General features: G+C 37.4%; 1 protein-coding gene across 24 annotated transcripts in view; it reads left to right on the top strand.

Moving 5' to 3' along the window:
- Positions 1-18,803, top strand: part of RIMS2 (regulating synaptic membrane exocytosis 2) — a gene marked incomplete at both ends in the record, with an annotated part of 450,969 nt that overhangs the window by 188,549 nt on the left and 243,617 nt on the right. For all 24 annotated transcript variants that reach the window (XM_082292380.1, XM_082292391.1, XM_082292399.1 and 21 more), the window contains one exon: positions 6,275-7,200. In XM_082292380.1, the coding sequence (XP_082148506.1) occupies positions 6,275-7,200 (926 nt within the window). The remainder of the gene's footprint in view (positions 1-6,274; positions 7,201-18,803) is intronic.

The following is an 18,803-nucleotide window of genomic DNA, read 5'->3' on the forward strand; positions in this document are numbered from 1 at the left end:
GTGGTGACTTTAATTAAAAGAACGTTTTGTTACTACAGATTTCCTTTCATTCTGTTGATACAAGCCTGCAGTCAGTGAATTTATATTTTCAGATAAAATCTAATAGAGATCAACATCTGCTCTACCAGTCTCATGCTTCAGTAAATTTACTAATCATCATTGTAAACTTAATTCATATTCTTTGGAGGTATTTAGCTGGAATGTGTTCTAATGGTTCAAAGTATGGTTACTATAAAATAAAATTGCAGGGCATGGCTGAAATGAGGAAAGAAATATTGTCTCACATGAGCTTTACCTAATGGATTCCTTAGATATGTGAGTGTTAGATGTACTTCAGGACAATTTTTTTAAAACCCTATTGGTCAAGAAGTGCAATAAACACCTTTTCCATTTATCAAAGTAGGCTGTTTAATTAACTTGTGAATTCTGCACTGGTTGCTTACATTCTTCATCTTCTTTTGAGGGGGTGAGAAGCTAAGGAGAGAGGAACTGACAAAACAGAAGTTTAATCTAGTATAAAACTAGACAGCATAGAGGAACTGTAAAGAGAGATCTTGGTAGAAACTGGAACTGCTTAGAAGTCAAAAAAAATCCCTCTTTTTTCAATAAGGGAGCCATAGCTGCTTCAAAGAATGTGCAAAATGAATTCTCCTGCACAGTATGACTCAGCAAAAGCAGAAGTTATAAGCAGAGAATGAGTTAAATCAATGCCAGCTAGCCTTTTAAAGCCATTGCCAAAAATAGGTAAACATTTTGCTGATTTTTCAGTATGGCAAAGGAAGTCTGTGGAAATGCTTTCCTAAATGAGAGCATAGATCCCTACTTGGGAAAGGCAGGCAGATCTTAAAGTGCACAGTGAGTTTTCTGGGTTCATTGCACTCATGGAGCTTTGGGTACAAGGTCCAGAGTGTGCTCACCTCACCTCCTGGCAGCCTGGGAACTTTTGGCAAGGTGCTTTATCTGCTCCCTGTCCTCGTTGTTTTAAAACAAGTGCTTTGCCTGTCTGTCCAACCCAACATATAGAAATACAAAAGTTTCAAATAGTAGAAGAACTATTCTTAAATCAACAAATGCTGTTTCCCTGACAGGAGCCATATAGTAAAGGAAAGATGAAGATGTGTTCAGTGCATTTGGTGAGGCTCTAACAAGAAGCCCTGTATCTTGCATGGCTTTAGTGACAAAGTTCTGGTGGAAAATGTCAATTTTTGCCTTCTATGAATTATTCTTTCATGTACTGAAAGGATCACATTTTGAGTTAAGCAAAATTGCAGTGTGTGCAGGAGAGGTATTTTCAGTTTTAGTTTTCCATTCAATTTTATTCCTTGATAATTTATAGGAGAGAACAAAACCTTAAAGTATTGTCAAGTAAATTATAATTAGGTCTTACAAGTAGATGGCCAACATTCAGTTTTCAAATAGCTGATGGCTCAGGCCCACCGAGACCTTATCATTTTTTAATTGACCCAAAGCTTTGGATAAATAATAATCTTCAAGTAAATGCAACTTAATTTATGTGGTTAAACACATCTTCAGAATGATGTTTTCATGAGTTTTCTCTGGCTCAAATGTGTATTCTATTAGTCTGAGAATATGATTACTAGGAGGAGGGTCTGACATCTAGTTTTGACAGTGATATAAATACTTCACATATTACAATGTTTTTTAATATCTCTGACTTCTGAAATGTGATGGATACTTAATTTTTAAAATTTCCTTTTCTACAATACATTTGGGCTAAATTTCTAAAAACCTAAATCAAAGCAGGAGAGTGTTTTCTCTGTAAGGAAGAATACAAATGAATGTCAAAGACTTTCAAGTGATTTAGTTCCATTATGGAAATCACAGCCATCAAAGCCGAATAGCTGTCTTATATTCTTCCTATGTCATATTTTAAGCACTTAATTCTATTGCGTTGTGGGGGAGTTGAATAATTTAACTTTATGAGCATGAGGTCAGATTACAGTCAAGCTATTTGCTTTTCCATAATATTAGTGATATCTGTACTGCACTGCAAATAAGGTTTCCATCAGTGTAAGGTTATGGGTTGTGTATTAAAAGACCAAATGTCATGTATTGATAAACTGGAATAAAAAAATAAATATACAGTAATAAGTAGGAAAAAAAAAGGTTTTATATTCTGTATCTGAAAAAAACAATGTTTATAGAATGTGCCTGACAAAGAGATTTTTGCAGATATTAGAGTTTTTAAACCATAATAGAGATTTTATTTACTAGCTGTTTCAGACAAGTAGCAATCACAATGGCCTGGAGGATTTTTCAGAGGTGTTACAGCCTTTTCAGAAAAGGTGATAATCCTTCTGACAAGAGATACATAGTGCTTAGTTCAGCTGGCAGCTGGAGGGTGCATATCACACCCTTAAAGTTCACTTAGCTTTTGAAGTTCTAGGAAAGCCCTGGAAAGGCAGGAATAATTATTTTCCATGGTGTATCCAGCTGGAGATGCATGATGAAAGGGTTTCATTAAGGTGTCTTTAAGGTAGTTAATGATGAGAAATGGATTAGACAGAGGCTCATGAAGGTGAGTGAGAATTAGCTAGTGATCTAAAAATAGCAGCAGATTTTTAGTAGTAGGGACAGGCCATAAGTTTTCATCAGTACTAGTTCCCTCCTACCGTGATTTCATAACTCTGATTTAAAATGTTTAGCATTCATTGTACAGCTATGTATATAGCAGGTATTTTTGAAATTAAAAAAATGTTGAATGTTAAAGGGGGGGTAATTGTGCTGTGATGACCAGTAGAGAGAATGACAGACTTTAATACTAAGGGTGTGGTGACTGCAGGGCAGGATGAGCCCTCTCCTGACAGAAGGTTTCTGGCAAATCAGGTGTACAGGTACAGTTAATTTATTTCTGATGGACAGGCCTACAATTTCTGGTTAACTTCAGTAGTGAAGTTAGATGACAGGAACAAAATTAATTAGAAAGGGGGTTTGATAATGCTAGTCAGCGTAGGCCAGGAATTAAATTAGTTACTTTTTTCTATCCGGTTGCTTTCTCTGAAGAAAAGCAGTACATTTTCAGGTAGGTCCTTTTTCTTGCATGTGCCCTATTAGTTGCCACATGAAGGGCAGCTGTGCAAAGCTTGTTTCCTTAATGAAAGGTTGAAGTAGATTGAGGACCCAGCTGCTCTTTACATTACTGTCAGCCATAGATAGTATTCCTATATTGATGTCTTAAATGGAGGAAGAAAAATGACTGTTTGTGGTAAATGTAGTACACGAGGTTAGAAAATGTTTGTGCAAGTGGTATAAATATATAATGCTAAATCACCACATCCTCCTCTCATTAACAGTTAATTGTGGAGGGTGTATTTTTTAGTAAGTCGTGTGCCAGTTTATCAGATGATGTTTCCTTAATAGAAACATGTTTTCCTCGGCAACAAGTCTGCAATAATGTTTTTACTCATACAGTAATCCATCTATTTTATCCCCCTCAGCCTTCCCCCCATGACATTATAGCAATAATGTCACCAGAAAAGAATTGTATGCATATGAGGACACTGTGACATGGAGTCATATTAATTTATTTATATGTGTATATATATACACACACATGTTTAGTGTGTGTATTTATATAATCTATTTGTAGCTAAACCAATTCTTACTATTGTGTTGTTTATGTTGCTGTAGATACAAGTATGTAGATGTTTAATACTGAAGCATGTGTACGCTCAGACTGCTCCAAGGCACATACAAGATTTGCCAAACTAGAATCTATATGGCTTTGTGTGTTACACAGTTCATCCTGGAGCTGATCCTATAAACCTTATTTACTAGAGTGTTTTAATGCTTTGGAGGATCAAATTTATACAAGAAGTGTGGCTATGATGACATACGATCTGTAGGTAATATAGACTGAGTACAGACAGTGTATTAACAGTATAGTATGCATACATTTCATGTGTACACGTATTTGTCTCAATCTTGCAATGAGATCTGCATGAATGAATGCCTGTATCTGATGAGTGCAGATTTTTCCTGTATGGGGGCCACAACTGGGGTGTGGAAGTTATGCAAACTTTTGCTATAGCCAAGAGAAATTTTCAGGGATTGGGTAATTTGCTCTTGGAACAACTTGTTTTGGGATGTGGCGCAATTTTCATCATCTGAAGTATTTAAGTGAAAAATAGTTATCTTCCTTAAGGCATTTCTGCATCTAATCTCTGTTGTCTAAACGAAACTTCTATGTCTTTGCAAACTGTCTGCATTTGAGTAGTTCTGTTGTTCTGATTGTCCATTCCCGTTGGCCATTCTGGTTTTAGACTTACAAAATTCTGTTCATGTTGCATTAGAGCGATTCAAGCTGAGTCCCCAGTAGCAGAAAATATAGAGATTTTGTTAAACCTACAGAGGTTATAATTTGTGCTGGTACTAACATGCTACTGTAACAAGACATACTGGACATTTTAGTTTCACCGTAATCAAATAAGCATCCGCGTGAAGCTTATAGTACTTGTCATGCTTTGCACAAAGAGTTTCATTTTTGCAAGATTGAATTAGCGTTCTCATTTGCAGATGCCATTGCAAAGCTAAAGTACTTCACTATTTACAAGGCACTACTGGGTCCAAATCTTTCAAGCACAGTTTAATAGTCCTGTATGGTACCTAAGACAGTACAGAATGCCAGTTTGCCAGTCACCCCACACACCACACACACTCTGCATGGACAGTTGTGGTTTTCCCTTGCTGAGCAGAGATTGCATTTCCTTCCTGGCTGTGAAAAGAGTGTTTTCTCTCCTATCAGATAGACAGAGCCCTTTATATTTTCCTGGGCACCGAGGAGAACCTGTTTCTCCTTCCCCCCTTCACTAAATTGAAGTGTTTCCTTTCTTCCTCTTGGACAACTGTGGCAACAACAGGGCTTTTTATTTGCTCGCCTTTTTTTGTGTCCTAAAGACTAGGCAGGATCTCCTGGTTGCTGCCTGCAAGGCTGCCCTTTGGAATCAGTGGTCATTTTGTGAGTGTAGAAAACATTTTAAAAGGGATCTTAATTATAAAGGTAGAACTAAATATAAGAAGAAAGGACTAACAACACAAAAATAGCTTCTCATTTGTATTTTTATTGCTTAAAGTTTGAGTTGATCTACATTATCCCAGAGAAGGCCCACCTCTCAGTCTCTTTTATCTGGGATCTTTACTCCAGTTTCCTTCAGGTAACTTCTTGAGATCCATGTAGGGTGAAAAGCCAAGCATGAATCAGGACATATCTGGAAAGTAACATTTTGCATGCTTATTACCCTATAAGGATTGATAAAGGCAAAATTTGAAGATCCAGTTTGTTTTTTTTCCCTTGTAACTGATCACTTCTAACCATGTATCAAACAATGTTGGGTCAAACAGAAACCATGACATTCATTGTATGTTCCAGAGACACCCTTTATGAAAATACTACATATAAATGAATCACATGCTTCAATCTATCATTTCACTGTCAGGAAAGAATATTTGTTAATTCTTCTTCCACCTTCCTCTGAAGTCTCTAGTTGTCTGTAGCTAGATGGTGTCAATGACATCAAAGAGTCAATGCTTTATGTGGCGCAAGAACTCCATTCTGGTGTCTGTCTTGAACAAATGCTTGGACTAATACTGCTACCATCCCTATAGAGATGGGAAGGATTCTTTTCTCAACTCAGGCAGCACTTTGAAACTCTTTCCCTTCACAACACAAAAAAGTGGCTTGTTTTCTGAGTTCAGGACTTCTGAGTTAATCTGATTTAGACAGATGCTGCCATTGAATCTTTGTCTGTTTTCTGCCCTTGGCACAAATTATAGTTTTGTAGGAACTGAAATGTGTGATTTTGAGCAATAACAGCTGCTGAAAGAGCAAACTAATTGAATGATTCTTCTAGCCCTAATTTCTATGGTGATTATCAAACTCTATGAAATAGAAGTATATGGTCAAGTTATATTGTAAAATGATTACAAAGGATTATAAAATTTTGGTACTTGTAAAGCAATCATGACTACAAAGTAGCCTAAGTATTTGTATTCTATATTTTATGAAGTCGTATTAGCATTTTTCCTTCAAAGCTGCTTTTTCTTCAATCTGTGCACCATAAGCAGATTTATAGCATGACATGCTTTCTTTAATTTAGTAGAGAAAATGTGAGAGCACATTCACAAAGAAACGCAATGAATGGATTTTTTTTCCATTAGCTGGTCATGCTATCTTTTAACTAGCATTAGCTGTATATTTGTGCTACATAAAATATTGACAGAATTCTCTTTCTGCTTTCTTGCCGTGATTATTTAGGAAAAGAAGCCCTTCAATATCAAGAGAACAGAGCAGAAGATACGACCAAAGGGACGAGAGAGACGAATATTCACAGTATGCTACATCAGACAGTGCAATGCCCAGGTCACCATCAGATTATTCAGATAGGCGGTCACAGCGTGGGCCTCAGTTATATGAAGAACCTGAACTGGGTGATTATAGAGATTCCAACAGAAGGAGCCGCAGGCGTTCCAAGGAGTATCCGGTAGAAGAAGAAGATGCACAAAACAGGGAAGAATATGAAAGGCAAAGGAGGGAGGAGGAATACCAGGCACGATACCGAAGTGATCCTAATTTGGCTCGTTATCCAGTCAAGCCACAGCCATATGAGGAACAAATGCGTATCCATGCTGAAGTGTCCCGAGCACGTCATGAACGGAGACATAGCGATGTCTCACTGGCAAATACAGAGCTGGAAGATTCTCGGATGTCCATGCTCAGGATGGAACGGCCATCAAGACAAAGATCTGTGTCTGAGCGCAGGGCTGCCATGGAAAATCAACGTTCATACTCTATGGAAAGAACTCGAGAGGCTCAGGGACCTAGTCCCAATCGTCAGAGGACCACAAATCATAGCCCTCCTACACCTAGGAGGAGTCCGATTCCTCTGGAAAGACCAGACATGAGGCGCTCTGATTCATTAAGGAAACAGCACCATTTGGATCCCAGTTCTGCTGTACGGAAAACAAAACGTGAAAAGATGGAGACCATGTTACGGAATGATTCACTCAGCTCAGACCAGTCTGAATCTGTCAGACCTCCACCACCAAAGCCCCATAAAACGAAAAAAGGAGGTAAAATGCGCCAGGTTTCATTAAGTAGCTCAGAAGAAGAATTGGCATCCACTCCTGAATATACAAGTTGTGATGATGTAGAGATTGAAAGTGAAAGTGTTAGTGAAAAAGGTAAGAGTTCCAATTTTTTGATTGTTTCAATACATAGATTTGATTTGGTTTCCATTACTTTGGAAGTTTATTTTAGCTCTTTAAATTGATTGCAACCGCACATCTACAGCCCTTCACAGATGACTCAACTTTGTTCTGATGGGAATTGAGATTTTTTTTTTTTCTGATTATGTGTTTAATTTACGTAAATTTGAATTTAATGATTTACGTGGAAAACATCACAGCTACTGTAAGTGTTTGGATAAGTTAAAGGAGACAACATTCCTACTGAAAACCCTGTCAATGAAATCTGCAAAGTATCTAAAGCTGGGCTGTCATATAAGGCCATGGTTTCATGTCAACTAATACCAGATTTGCGTGCTCCTGGATCACAATGAGTGCATATTTGATCTGGATCAAGGGTGGGCGCATGACCGCATTTTTGTTGAATTAACTGGGGCACATGATGCAGACCTTATGCCAGTTTTGTGCTGTCTGCTGCAGGTTAAAGAGCATCTGATCTGCAAAAAGACCTGTGTGTATAAAGTTAACCCTTTGAAGTTTTGAAACAAATTTAAAATGACTGATATGGTTTAAACCAATGGAGGTTCCTTTTTCTTGCAGTGCTATGATGATTTTTTATTGTAGTGCTTTTTAGATGTAGTTTTGGAGTTACTCCAATGTCAGAAAACTAAGATTGATTGAAATGATTTCCCAGCCCGTAAAAAGATAAATTATGACTTAAATATGACAACGTTGGACCATGAGTTTAAACTCGATCAAATGAATATTATTAGTTCGCTTACCCTCGTGTGTGCTGTTTTAAGCTTTTTTTGAGTTATTATTCTTATACCAGTGAACCTTTATTACTTCTCCTAAATGGTCATCTGCTCCTGTGGATTTGGGATAGAAAATTTACTACTATTTATTATTATTACTATTACTATTACTGTTATTAATATTACTATCTAATTCATTCTGAAGCAAGTAATTAACTAGAGTCAGTGAAATAACTCTGAATTTTCATATGTCAATATCAGCAACCATGATCTGATAAGTAAGGAGCAAGATTTCACCAGGTCAAAGTAGACAGTTGCATGTACTTATGTGGAACAACTGTGCTGAAACCTTGACCCCCTTAGTCTTCCTGATGAATAGAAAAAACTTGTACCAACTTTATGGTGTTCATGATTTTTGTTCTTAGAAGTGACCTTGAGGAAAATAGGACCAATGAATACATGGGAAGTAGTAACAAAATGTTTATTTATGGCAATTCAGTGTAGGAAATGTAGAATACAAAATAATATACAAACAATATGTTTTTTGTACACATAACACACAAAGCATATACATTTAGGATTATAAAAGCATAGGATCATTTAGGTTGGAAAAGATCTGCAGGATTATTGATTACCACTAATTTAGCACTTCCATGGCTTCTAACATGTCAATAACCCTTGAGTCTGCTGCTGCATGGATCTCTATCCCCTACCTCCATGGAGACAGCGACTGAAGGACCCCACTAGCACAGTGTCTCTCAGACATTGGAATGCTGCTGCTTGATTTATCTGTAGCAAGTCTGGTGTCATGCCTTTCCCCTTCAGACCTAGTTTAAAACTCTCTCCAGGAGCCCTGCCAATGCCTGAGAAAAGATCCTTTTCCCCTTTTGAGACAGGTGACCCCCATTTGTCATCCGCAGGCCTGGTGTCATGTAAAGTGTAAACATGATCAAAACCCCCTAAAATTCTGCTGCTGACACCAGGCTCGGAGTCAAATATTGATCTGCTGGATCTCCCTCTCTTCCCTCATCATTTCCTGCAACTGGGAGAATAGAGAAGACCGCTTGTGCTCCTGATTCCTTAACCAGTCATCCTAAAGCCCTGATGTCTCTTTGCCTTTGGAGTTCTTACTGCAACTTTCCTGCCCCCTGAAAAATCTGTAATGGCTGAGGGCCTTTCCAGGATAGGAACCTTTGCCTTCACAACCAGGTCCCAGGGATGCACCAGACTTCACCAAGAAGTGGGTCTGGTCTACATATTGGGCCTTTGGCTCCCTTCAGACAGGAGTTTAAAACATGCTGTACAATGCTAGATTCTCTTCCATAATAATAATCTTACAAAACTTATAGCTTTCACTTAAATAATTCTGTATTTTAAGTGTCAAAGAAAACATTCTTACTGATAACAACAGTTAATAATAATGACAATGTCATGTCTGTCCTGACTTCTGAGGTAGTGAATGAAGCTAGATATTTATTATATAAATTAATTTAAAAAGGTTGCAAAAATTTTGCAGGAAGAAAAATGCTCTGTACTTCGTTAATCTTGATTGAATTAATGTAAGCACTTTGTCATGACATGCAGAGTGTAACTGTGTTAGTGTGGCCCAGTGATGGCCTGTGGCTGGAACCAATGTGGACAAAAGCCTTGGTTTTTCATAAAGGAGAAGAGCAACTGCTTGAACTGGGAAAGAATGTGACTGCTTCTGACTGTGTCTGCTCCCAGTCTGTGCTGGAGGTCCTGGGCTGGGAGGAAGTGACCATGCATAGCACAGGAAGTCATTCCAACAGTAACACCTGTACCTGGAACCAGAGCCAGCTGGTGCTAGCCTCAGCAGCCCTGGCCACATAATTGAATATCCTCAGACCCTCCTAATTCTCCCCTGCTCTTTAACCACAGAAGTGGAAGCTCCAGAAAAGTGTTTGAGTGAATTTGGGATGATTTGGCTGCTGCTAGGTATGTGGGAGGAATGAAGAGATCTTTTAAGATGAGGAGGAAGATTGGATCTCACTACCTGGATCCAGCCTTCTGGATAGCTATAGGTAGGCATAGAGAGTCGTACCTCATTATTTTTATTTTCATGAATCCCTCTGGTGTAAACCAGCCTGCACTCAGAGTGATTTCTTCATGAATACCACCAAAGCGAATCCAGCGCATAAGCCACCAGCAGTCCGCCTTGTATTGCAATATATTATTTCCCTAATAGATAAAATAAAATTATTTTAAACACCTTTTATAAGAAATTAGTTTCTTCTCCTCCCAAATTACTTGCTTTCCACTCTTTAAAAACATCCCAGACATGAATATTTCTTAGCTGTCCTTTAAATTCACATACAAAGTCTGTTTGGCCCAAGATATAATGCTGAATATAAAATATTTGTCCTTGGAGTGATGAAGGGTGGGAGTGTTAGAGTGGGGATTTGGTTGTGGTAATAATGAGTTCTCCGAAGGAGGAGAACAATTTTTTTTCCATCTCTTTCTCCTTGGAATACCCATAGTTTTTCGCAAATTCTGCAAATAAATATTAACAACTGCTCTGCTGTGAGGACCAACCTGGGTCTGAGCTGCAGGAGCAGGTGTTCACTGATTTGCATCACAGATTTTACAAAGCCCTAACACTGGTTTTAAGAAACTAGTCTGAAAATTGTGACTTTTCCAAAAGTGTAGGAAAAAATTGTAGTCATATGCTCTTAAAAGAACTGAAAGTTTGCCTTTTTAAGCTTATCTTCAAAAGGAAAAGAATTGATACATATATAGGCTGGAACATAAATATGCATACAAAATGAAGATAGAGATTTAGTTCTATTAGTTCAATGGAGACAGTGACCAGCTGCTGGATTAAGAGCTCTGGGAAGAGCATCCGTTATTGCTAAATGCCTGTGCCTTTCAGTATTTGGGTCTGACCTCATTTCAGTAGCTATCTGCCTTAAGGTAATTTTTCCTTGATTTTTAAAAATGTAGTTGTTTTCAGGGGAGGGACAAGGCAAAATTATTTTTATGCATGTTTCTTGTTATGGCCGGAGAAATAGTGCCATGGAATGCTCCTGCCTCTTTTCTGTGGGGGACAAGGGAAACTGTGAGCAGAGAAAGCTGATGAATACCCTGAAAAGACTCTGGTACCCCATAGACAGTCGTGTGAAACACAGGCATGGTTGAAGAATCCTTGCAGATGGAGATTCAACTGCAGAAGAACTAGATCCTTATGATACTGAATAGTTTTTGTAATGCAAATAAACTTGGACCAGGAAATCTGAGTCATATGCCAGGCTGAGGACTGGCATATTGAATGGGAATTAGGACGCATTATGAGGACGAGGAGAAAAGGGAAAGTAGTTTAGGATTGGCAACAAAATGTCATTGGGTGTCTGGAAACCAGCGGATTGACAGGCTGTAGAAGAAGTGGGAGGAGCTAAACTAGTAGATCAATTAGGCAGTGCCTGTGACTTGTAGTTTGGGAAGAGCAGATGAAGTGAAGGGGACAGGTCTTCTAAAGATAACAGGGAAGGTGAGAACTGGAACTTCCTGAGTGGTAGGTTAGAGGATTCTGAGAAGCAGAACCAGCATTTTGGGAGGGATGATGAGTGGCTGGGAAAAGGGCATTCAGAGAAAAGATCAGGAGGGCTAAGATGGGCTTGGAATTTTTTGGTGAGAGAGACTGGGACTCCCTGAGCAAGGAATGTGGACCTGGCAGCATTGACATGGCGGCTGAGAGGGCGTTTGGTGAGATGAGATGTGCTAAGACCATGGTCAGGAGCTGACAGTGTGACAGAGGAGTTCATTCTTTAGAAGCTCAGGAAACAACGCATGAGAACAGCGTTAAATGGACATAGCTGAGATTACAAATGTGTTTACCTGAAATTTAGGCTGTGCCAGGATTAGACATATTTTCCAGACTGAATTTTGTGCAGGTCTTCATACACATTGGAGCTCTCTTTAGTGACATAACTGAACACCAATTTACCAGATGGCCTCTGCCTTTCTCCGTGAATAGGATAAACAACTCTTTCTTATTGTGCTATTTAAATTTTTCTGAAACTCACAATATTTTTTCCACATTATGTAAGAGACCCTTCTTTACTCTTGCTGTGAATACCAGGCTTGTGAAACTGCAAAGATGTCTCCATTTACAACACTTACTGCTAGTCCTGAGATCAGTGTAGCAGATGGTTCAAGGCTGTATCTCCATGACAGGACCTCCTGCCTGTCTTAGGAAGTACACTTTAGAGAGAAAAAAAAGAAGTTGCCTATATGTTTTGGACCAAAATATTAGGTATATTGCTATTTTCCCTAATAATGAAAGATCAAAATTGGTTAAAATGTTAGAGAAAAACAATTCTTGAAATGCCAATGTTTTTATGAAATTGTAAATTTTAAATGGCTGTAAAATAGATCCTCCATCACTAAACCCAGGGATTATAGTGACATATTTATAAATGTTCTAGACTGTTCAAATCACCAGTTCTTTCTCAAAACCATCTCAGTTTACGTGGTTCAGTTCGAAGGCTCTGAGAAATGTGTCTTGTAAGAAGAGAACAGTTGTGATGTTGTTGCAGTAGAGTGAACACTGAACTATGTCACCTACAGAGGTCCAAATAAAGCTGTATTTTGTGATGTGCAAGTTAGGCCAGCCTTTTTACATTGCTTGTCCAATTTAAGTGTCTTCTATTGTGAGGGACAGTTAGAGTATTTTTTTACCTGCATGTTCACTTAGATGTTTTTCAGTGCAATTGTAAGGAGTAGGCCTTAGGGGAGGTTTGAAAGGGCCCCCATAGTTTGTTAGCCAGCATGAAGCAGATGTGAAGCAGAGTGCTGCAGGCTAATTCTGTGTGTCCACAGGCTTTACAGGTAAATTTAGAAAATCAAACAGTACCACTGCCCATGTATTCCTTATGGCAATACTGTCAAACCTGCAGTCTGCCAAAGGACCAATCTGAAGAGACTCAGGAAAGCTTGTGATCCTTGGGCTTGTTGTACCCCCACTCAGACCACCGGCATGAGAGAGGTGACCTGCACTGAAGCTGGAGTTCCTTCTGCACCTTCCCCAAACATTTGAGGGTCTTAAACACCCTACAATTCTTTACAAATCTCTCAAACTTTAGGATTTCAGCAAGGGACAACCTCTACACTGAAGAAGAGAATTCATTCAAGGAAATCTAGGTGCGTGATAGCTCCAAATATTGCTCTAATTTGTTCTAAATATAAAGTAGGACATAGTAGATTTTCCAATGATGGTAAACAGTTCAGGCATACACACATACCATGCTCCCAGCCACTTTGCAGAGCACCCTGTGAGAGGTATCTGTTTGCACAAATGGTGGCTGACATCTTATGTGGGTGGAATCTGTGGTGGGAAAGGCAAATGTGTTTGTGTTTTGTCAGAGGTGCAGTTCTTAAATTTAGTGTTTGCTTTCACTCTTATTTTATTAAAACATGATAGCTAGATAGTTTTTATTATCAGAGAAACTCATATGCATAGAAACATAGAATCCTGGTTGGAAAAGATCTTTGGAATAAAGTCCAGCTGTTAACTTAAGAGTGACAAGTTCACCACTAAACAAGTGTCACATTCACGCCTTTTAAATATCTCCAGGAATAGTGAATCAACTAATTCCCTGGGCATCCTGTTCCTGTTCCAGTGTTTGACAACCCTTTCGGTGAAGAATTTTTTCCTTATATCCAGTTTGAATTTCCCCTGCTCCACTGAGAGGCCATTTCCTCTCATTCTATTTCTTGTAACTTTGGAGAAGAGTCCCACACCCTCGTGTCTAGAACTCCTCTCAGGTAGTTGTAGAGAGTGATAAGGTCCCCCCTGAGGCTCTTTTTCTCCAGGCTAAACACCCCGCTTCCTCAGCCAGTCCTCATAGGACTTGTGCTCCAGACCCTTCACCAGCTTTGTTATCCTTCTCTGGACATGCTCCAGCACCTCAATCTTTCTTGTAGTGAGGGGCCCAAAACTGAGCCCAGTATTTAAAATGCAGCCTCACCAGGCTGAATGCAGGAGGATGATCACTGCCCTGGTCCTGCTGGCCACACTATTGCTGATACCAGCCAGGATGTGACTGGCCTTCTTAGTCACCTGGGCATGCTGCCAGCTCTTATTCAGCCAGCTGTTGACCAACACCCCCAACACAACATGTGGACGGACTCCAGCGATCTTAAAATATTCAACGTCTCTGTGTTGTTGATTGAAAGCTTCAGAGTGCAGGGTGTGTGAGCAGAAATGTGTGCTCACAGAGTGCAGGACCAGGTGGAAATACACTGTTCTTTGTCACTAAGTGCATCGAAAACATACATATATAACCTTGCATTGGCTGTGTTATGGTCATTTACAAACATAGGAAGAGCTGCCCTTTTTCATGATGAATGTTAAAATGTCCTCATGTATGAAACAGCTTTCAGGTCCTACTTGTTTATTGCAGTATTGAAAACAATCTGGTAGACATCCAGTTTAATTTTTGACAGAGAATTAAGTCTATTTGAAAACAATATACTTGTCACAAGTTAGAAAAAATATGGTAGCTCATGGTGTGAGGAGAAGAAAGCACATTTCCTGAGTGCTACTGCAAGAACAGTGCATGTCTTACATGAGCAGAGATGCCAAGGAAGTGGGATTCCATCATAGCGCTCTCACTTTTAAATTCAGAGAAATAAGGGACCTGATTTCAATCCTACTTGTGCCAGTTTCATACATCTTCAACAACTTTGGCTTCAAAGTTACACTGAGCTAAATTAAATCAGAATGAGGTCATTGTTTCTAAAATTTGTATCATTCAGGTTAGAGAGTTCCTGAAAGTCTAACTTCTCTTATAACAAATTATACTAGAACAAATTATACTAGAAGGCAAAATTTCAGGACTGAGCTGCAGCAGTTGAACAAAAAGACTTTGAATTTTCACACAGTTGCAGTATAGAAATATCTTAGAATTCAAAGTACAAATTTTAAATGGTCAAAAGAAGAATAATTGATTATTTAAAATGCTGAAATGTTTGACATGTTTTATTAAAACAGATTTCAGTGAGTGACAAAATTCCTTCTTATTATTTCACTTAATATTGCAGAATAGGAGATTGTGTTTTGTTTTTGTAATTAAATAATTTTTTTTTCATAGACACCTCTTCCTCTTACGTAAGGTAAATGTAACTTCAATGTATAAAGAGTTTGGAAATTCAGAATTCTATTATTCCATTTTTTAAGCTTATTCCTATGAATTGTCTTATTTTAAGTGCAAATATAAGAGATATTCAGAGATAAGAAATATTACACTTTTCTCTGTATATTTCTAAGCAATAAAAAGTCACTGCTTTGAAAGTACTTCTTATAGCATTGACTAAGAAGTACCAAACTACTTTAAAATATTAGTATTGCCTATGATATTTTTTCTAGAAAAATATTTTTCACAGATGCATAGATGAGAACAGAACTAGAATGTTTAAAGCTACAGAAATTTCTAATTGTAGAGAATTTTAAGAAAAGTCGTTGCCAAACCTTCTCCTACTTACACACTTCCATGTTCCTTAGAAGATATATGAAAATGGTGTGATCTTCTGCAGCATTTAGAGGACTCTACTGTAAAATATTTTAAATTTGCTGTAATTTAAACTTGGCATAAGACAATAATATCCCTCACAGAAAAAGCCCTGCCTTTTCCCAGTTCTTGGCTGCATATTCACATCCTTATTATCACTCCTGCTGGAAGAAGCATTCAGGCAGGTACACACTGCATCAAGCCAGGAAACTTTTGTGGGTAACTCTAAGTAGGCAAAAAGATGGTAAATATTAACATTTGAAGCTTCCTTATAAAATGATGATGATTGTCCTCTAAGATATTAAAATACATGCTGAAAAGATGGTGTGTAACTGATTATGCCTTTTCAGAATCTGAGGATAGACAGGGATTTCCTGAAGTGAGGAAGAAGAAATATTTTCATATCATAATAAGGGAGTACAGAATATTTTATCATAAGTGAATGAACATTAATAATTTCATAGCACTTCAATTCAAACAAAAATGTCTAATACTCAATTTTATGGATTAAAACCTTTCCTAAATTGCAGTCCGAACCTTCTGTATACAAATGTACAGAAATAGTTAAAACTGTAAGTCTTTAATCCTGTTTCCTTTTACTCTGGGACTTTGCTGGAACTATGGCTATAGAAGAAATGTTGTCTGGGCAAAAGATTAATTATCTTCTGAAGTGATGCAACAAAAGAACTATGAGTTATTACTAAAGTATTTTAGTGCATTTGTTGTAGTTATCTATGGTTTCAGATGAGATTAAGTTTATTATTAATAAGACAATATGATTTTTAATATTTTTAACTTACGGTTTTTATCATTGGAACTATCTTCAGTTTACCTTTTTAACACTAACTGCAAGATGTAGTTTACCCTGGAATTTGTGAAAATTTTCTATTCTGAAGGTAAAGATGTTCTTTTTCAATTGAAACGGTAAACCACCCAATTATATGAGTGACCAATATTAAAAGTATCATAAAAACATTTTTGCTTTCTCTGTACCCTTTTTTTATCTTTTCCAAATTTAAATAGACAATGAAAGAAACTTGAGTTATCATTCCAAGATAATTTCTCACTATCCTTTTCCATCTTGGCAGGTGGAATATTTGTTGAATAAAATCAATAAATACCCATTAACTTTATAATAGTGATGAAAGAAATTTTTGTACAAACATGGCTGGAAAGGGTGTCATCCTACAAAATGCAAGGCTTCCAATGTAGGTAATTGTTATCTTATTCAACCTGCTCCACTTATTTCAAACTACTATTTCAGTTGAAATAAGTTAGAAATTTTTACTTGTTAACCAAATCTTCTATCGGGGATAAGTGCTAATAATTAATGCATATTTGGCATAGATAAGGCAAAATGAAGACCTGCTGGATTCTGTGTAAAACATTTCAGTTCTTTACAATGCCATGATAGAACAAAAAGCCATCACGGAGTTTTTCTTTTGAAGTTTTCTGAATATTTATGTAAATACTGTGATTTTTTAGTCTTTTTTACAGAGGAGTCCCAGCAAACAGAAATAATGACAGCACAAAAAGAAAAAAAGACATGTAATACCTCCAGAATACATGAAGAGCGTGTTTTTCAAATTATAATTTTCTTCATACTTTGATGAAATCATTATTCTTCTAATAAAACAAAACTCTTAAACCTATCTGTCATGATTATACTCAGTGTCATTTTAGATTATGTTAGTGCTTTCCTATGGTATATTTAAATTAATTATGCAGGTAACTTAGTTACTTCTTCTGTTAACTATCAGAAACAAAATGGGCCACCGTCAAATAAATGTACTTAATTAAAAAAATTATTTTAAATTTTTAAAAATATTTTAATTGGGAGTATTTTATCAATTGTATGGGGTTTTTTTAAAAATATATTTTTATTTAAAAACATGTCTTTCTTGTTCTGTTTTTATTTTTATGTGGATTTCATTAAGGATAGGATAATCAGTATGGGAGAAATAGAGAAACCAAAATGAAGGGGAAACAAGCAGAACGGGCTGTACATATGTCATTCATGTGTAAACTGTATTCCTAAGATGCTCTGTCCTTTAGCCCTGTTGTCCCAAGCTCCCCTAAATGTGCCATTCAAGACCTGGGATTATTCCCAGAAACTGCTTGAGATTAAACTGAATATTGTCGAGGGTGAGACCTGGAAGCATATGTTTGTCAGAGGAAAGCGTGTTCTTTCCATCTTTTCGCAGTTCTCACTCCATCCAAGCCTCGTCCGTTGCAATTCACAATCTGGGCACCAGGAAGAAATATTTGGTACGAATACTCTGGGTAAAGTGGCACCAATTTCTGTGTCCTTCTCTGTCTGGCTGTAAATTGAGCAGCAGCTGTTCAGGAGCTGCTGTATAACACTGAAGCTGCTCCTGAGTGTGAGGGGTGAGACAGACACTTTGTGCAGTCACAGTGACAATCCTACAGAAACCCTTCCCAGTCAGAGCCCTCAGAAGGTGCTGGATGATGAGTGCCTCAAAAATCAGGGCATCCTCCTAGGAATCTGATTATTGATTTAGGAATGCAATTTCACCCTATTTGTGAAAATTCTAGCTAACTTTTTCCAGTAATAATATTCTCTTGAAAGTATATTTAAAATCCTATAAATGTGCTTTAAAGTATTTGGGGTCTGTCATTAATATCAAAGGATCATTAATGCATTTCTTCTGTGATGGTCCACTGATATTGAAATCCTTTTTTTAGGGGCAAGGTAGAAAAAATGTGATGTAATGATAATGACTTTTATGATAATTAAGAAGATATTAAATAAAACTGTTGGAAGAGAATTGTGTCATTGGACTCTATCAAATTAGTGCTCAGTGGTTTTGTTATAAGGTTGTGTTGAGAAATTTATTTTGCCTTGGCATACGAAGGCACAACTCTCTTAAGAATGAAGTTTTATGCTAGCATATAGGCTAATATTTTTACCTTTTCTACTGAACTTGTCCTATTTTTCATGGGAAGGTTAAAGAATATTGCACAATGAAAACAAGAGCATTTAGCCCACTTTTTTTTGGTTATAAATCATAACTTTTTTGCCTTATGGTGCAGTATGTGGCTTTGAAATATGAAAGGATTAAAAAAAATTAATTTCTAATTTACTTCAGAAAATATTTCACACAAAATATATCATGCTTTTCTGCTAAAATAATGACATCATATAACATTCAGCTGTATTGAGGATAAAGCAGGTCTGCAGACTTTTGGTCCTGACTACTAGATGAACATGGTTGGGCATTGTTGCATATTTTCAGAAGCATTGCAGAATAAAAGAGAAAGGCGAAAATGGAGAGATATCACATAGAAATTTCACTGA

Source organism: Coloeus monedula (genome assembly GCF_965178545.1).
Source record: "Coloeus monedula genome assembly, chromosome: 1".
NCBI lineage: Eukaryota > Metazoa > Chordata > Aves > Passeriformes > Corvidae > Coloeus > Coloeus monedula.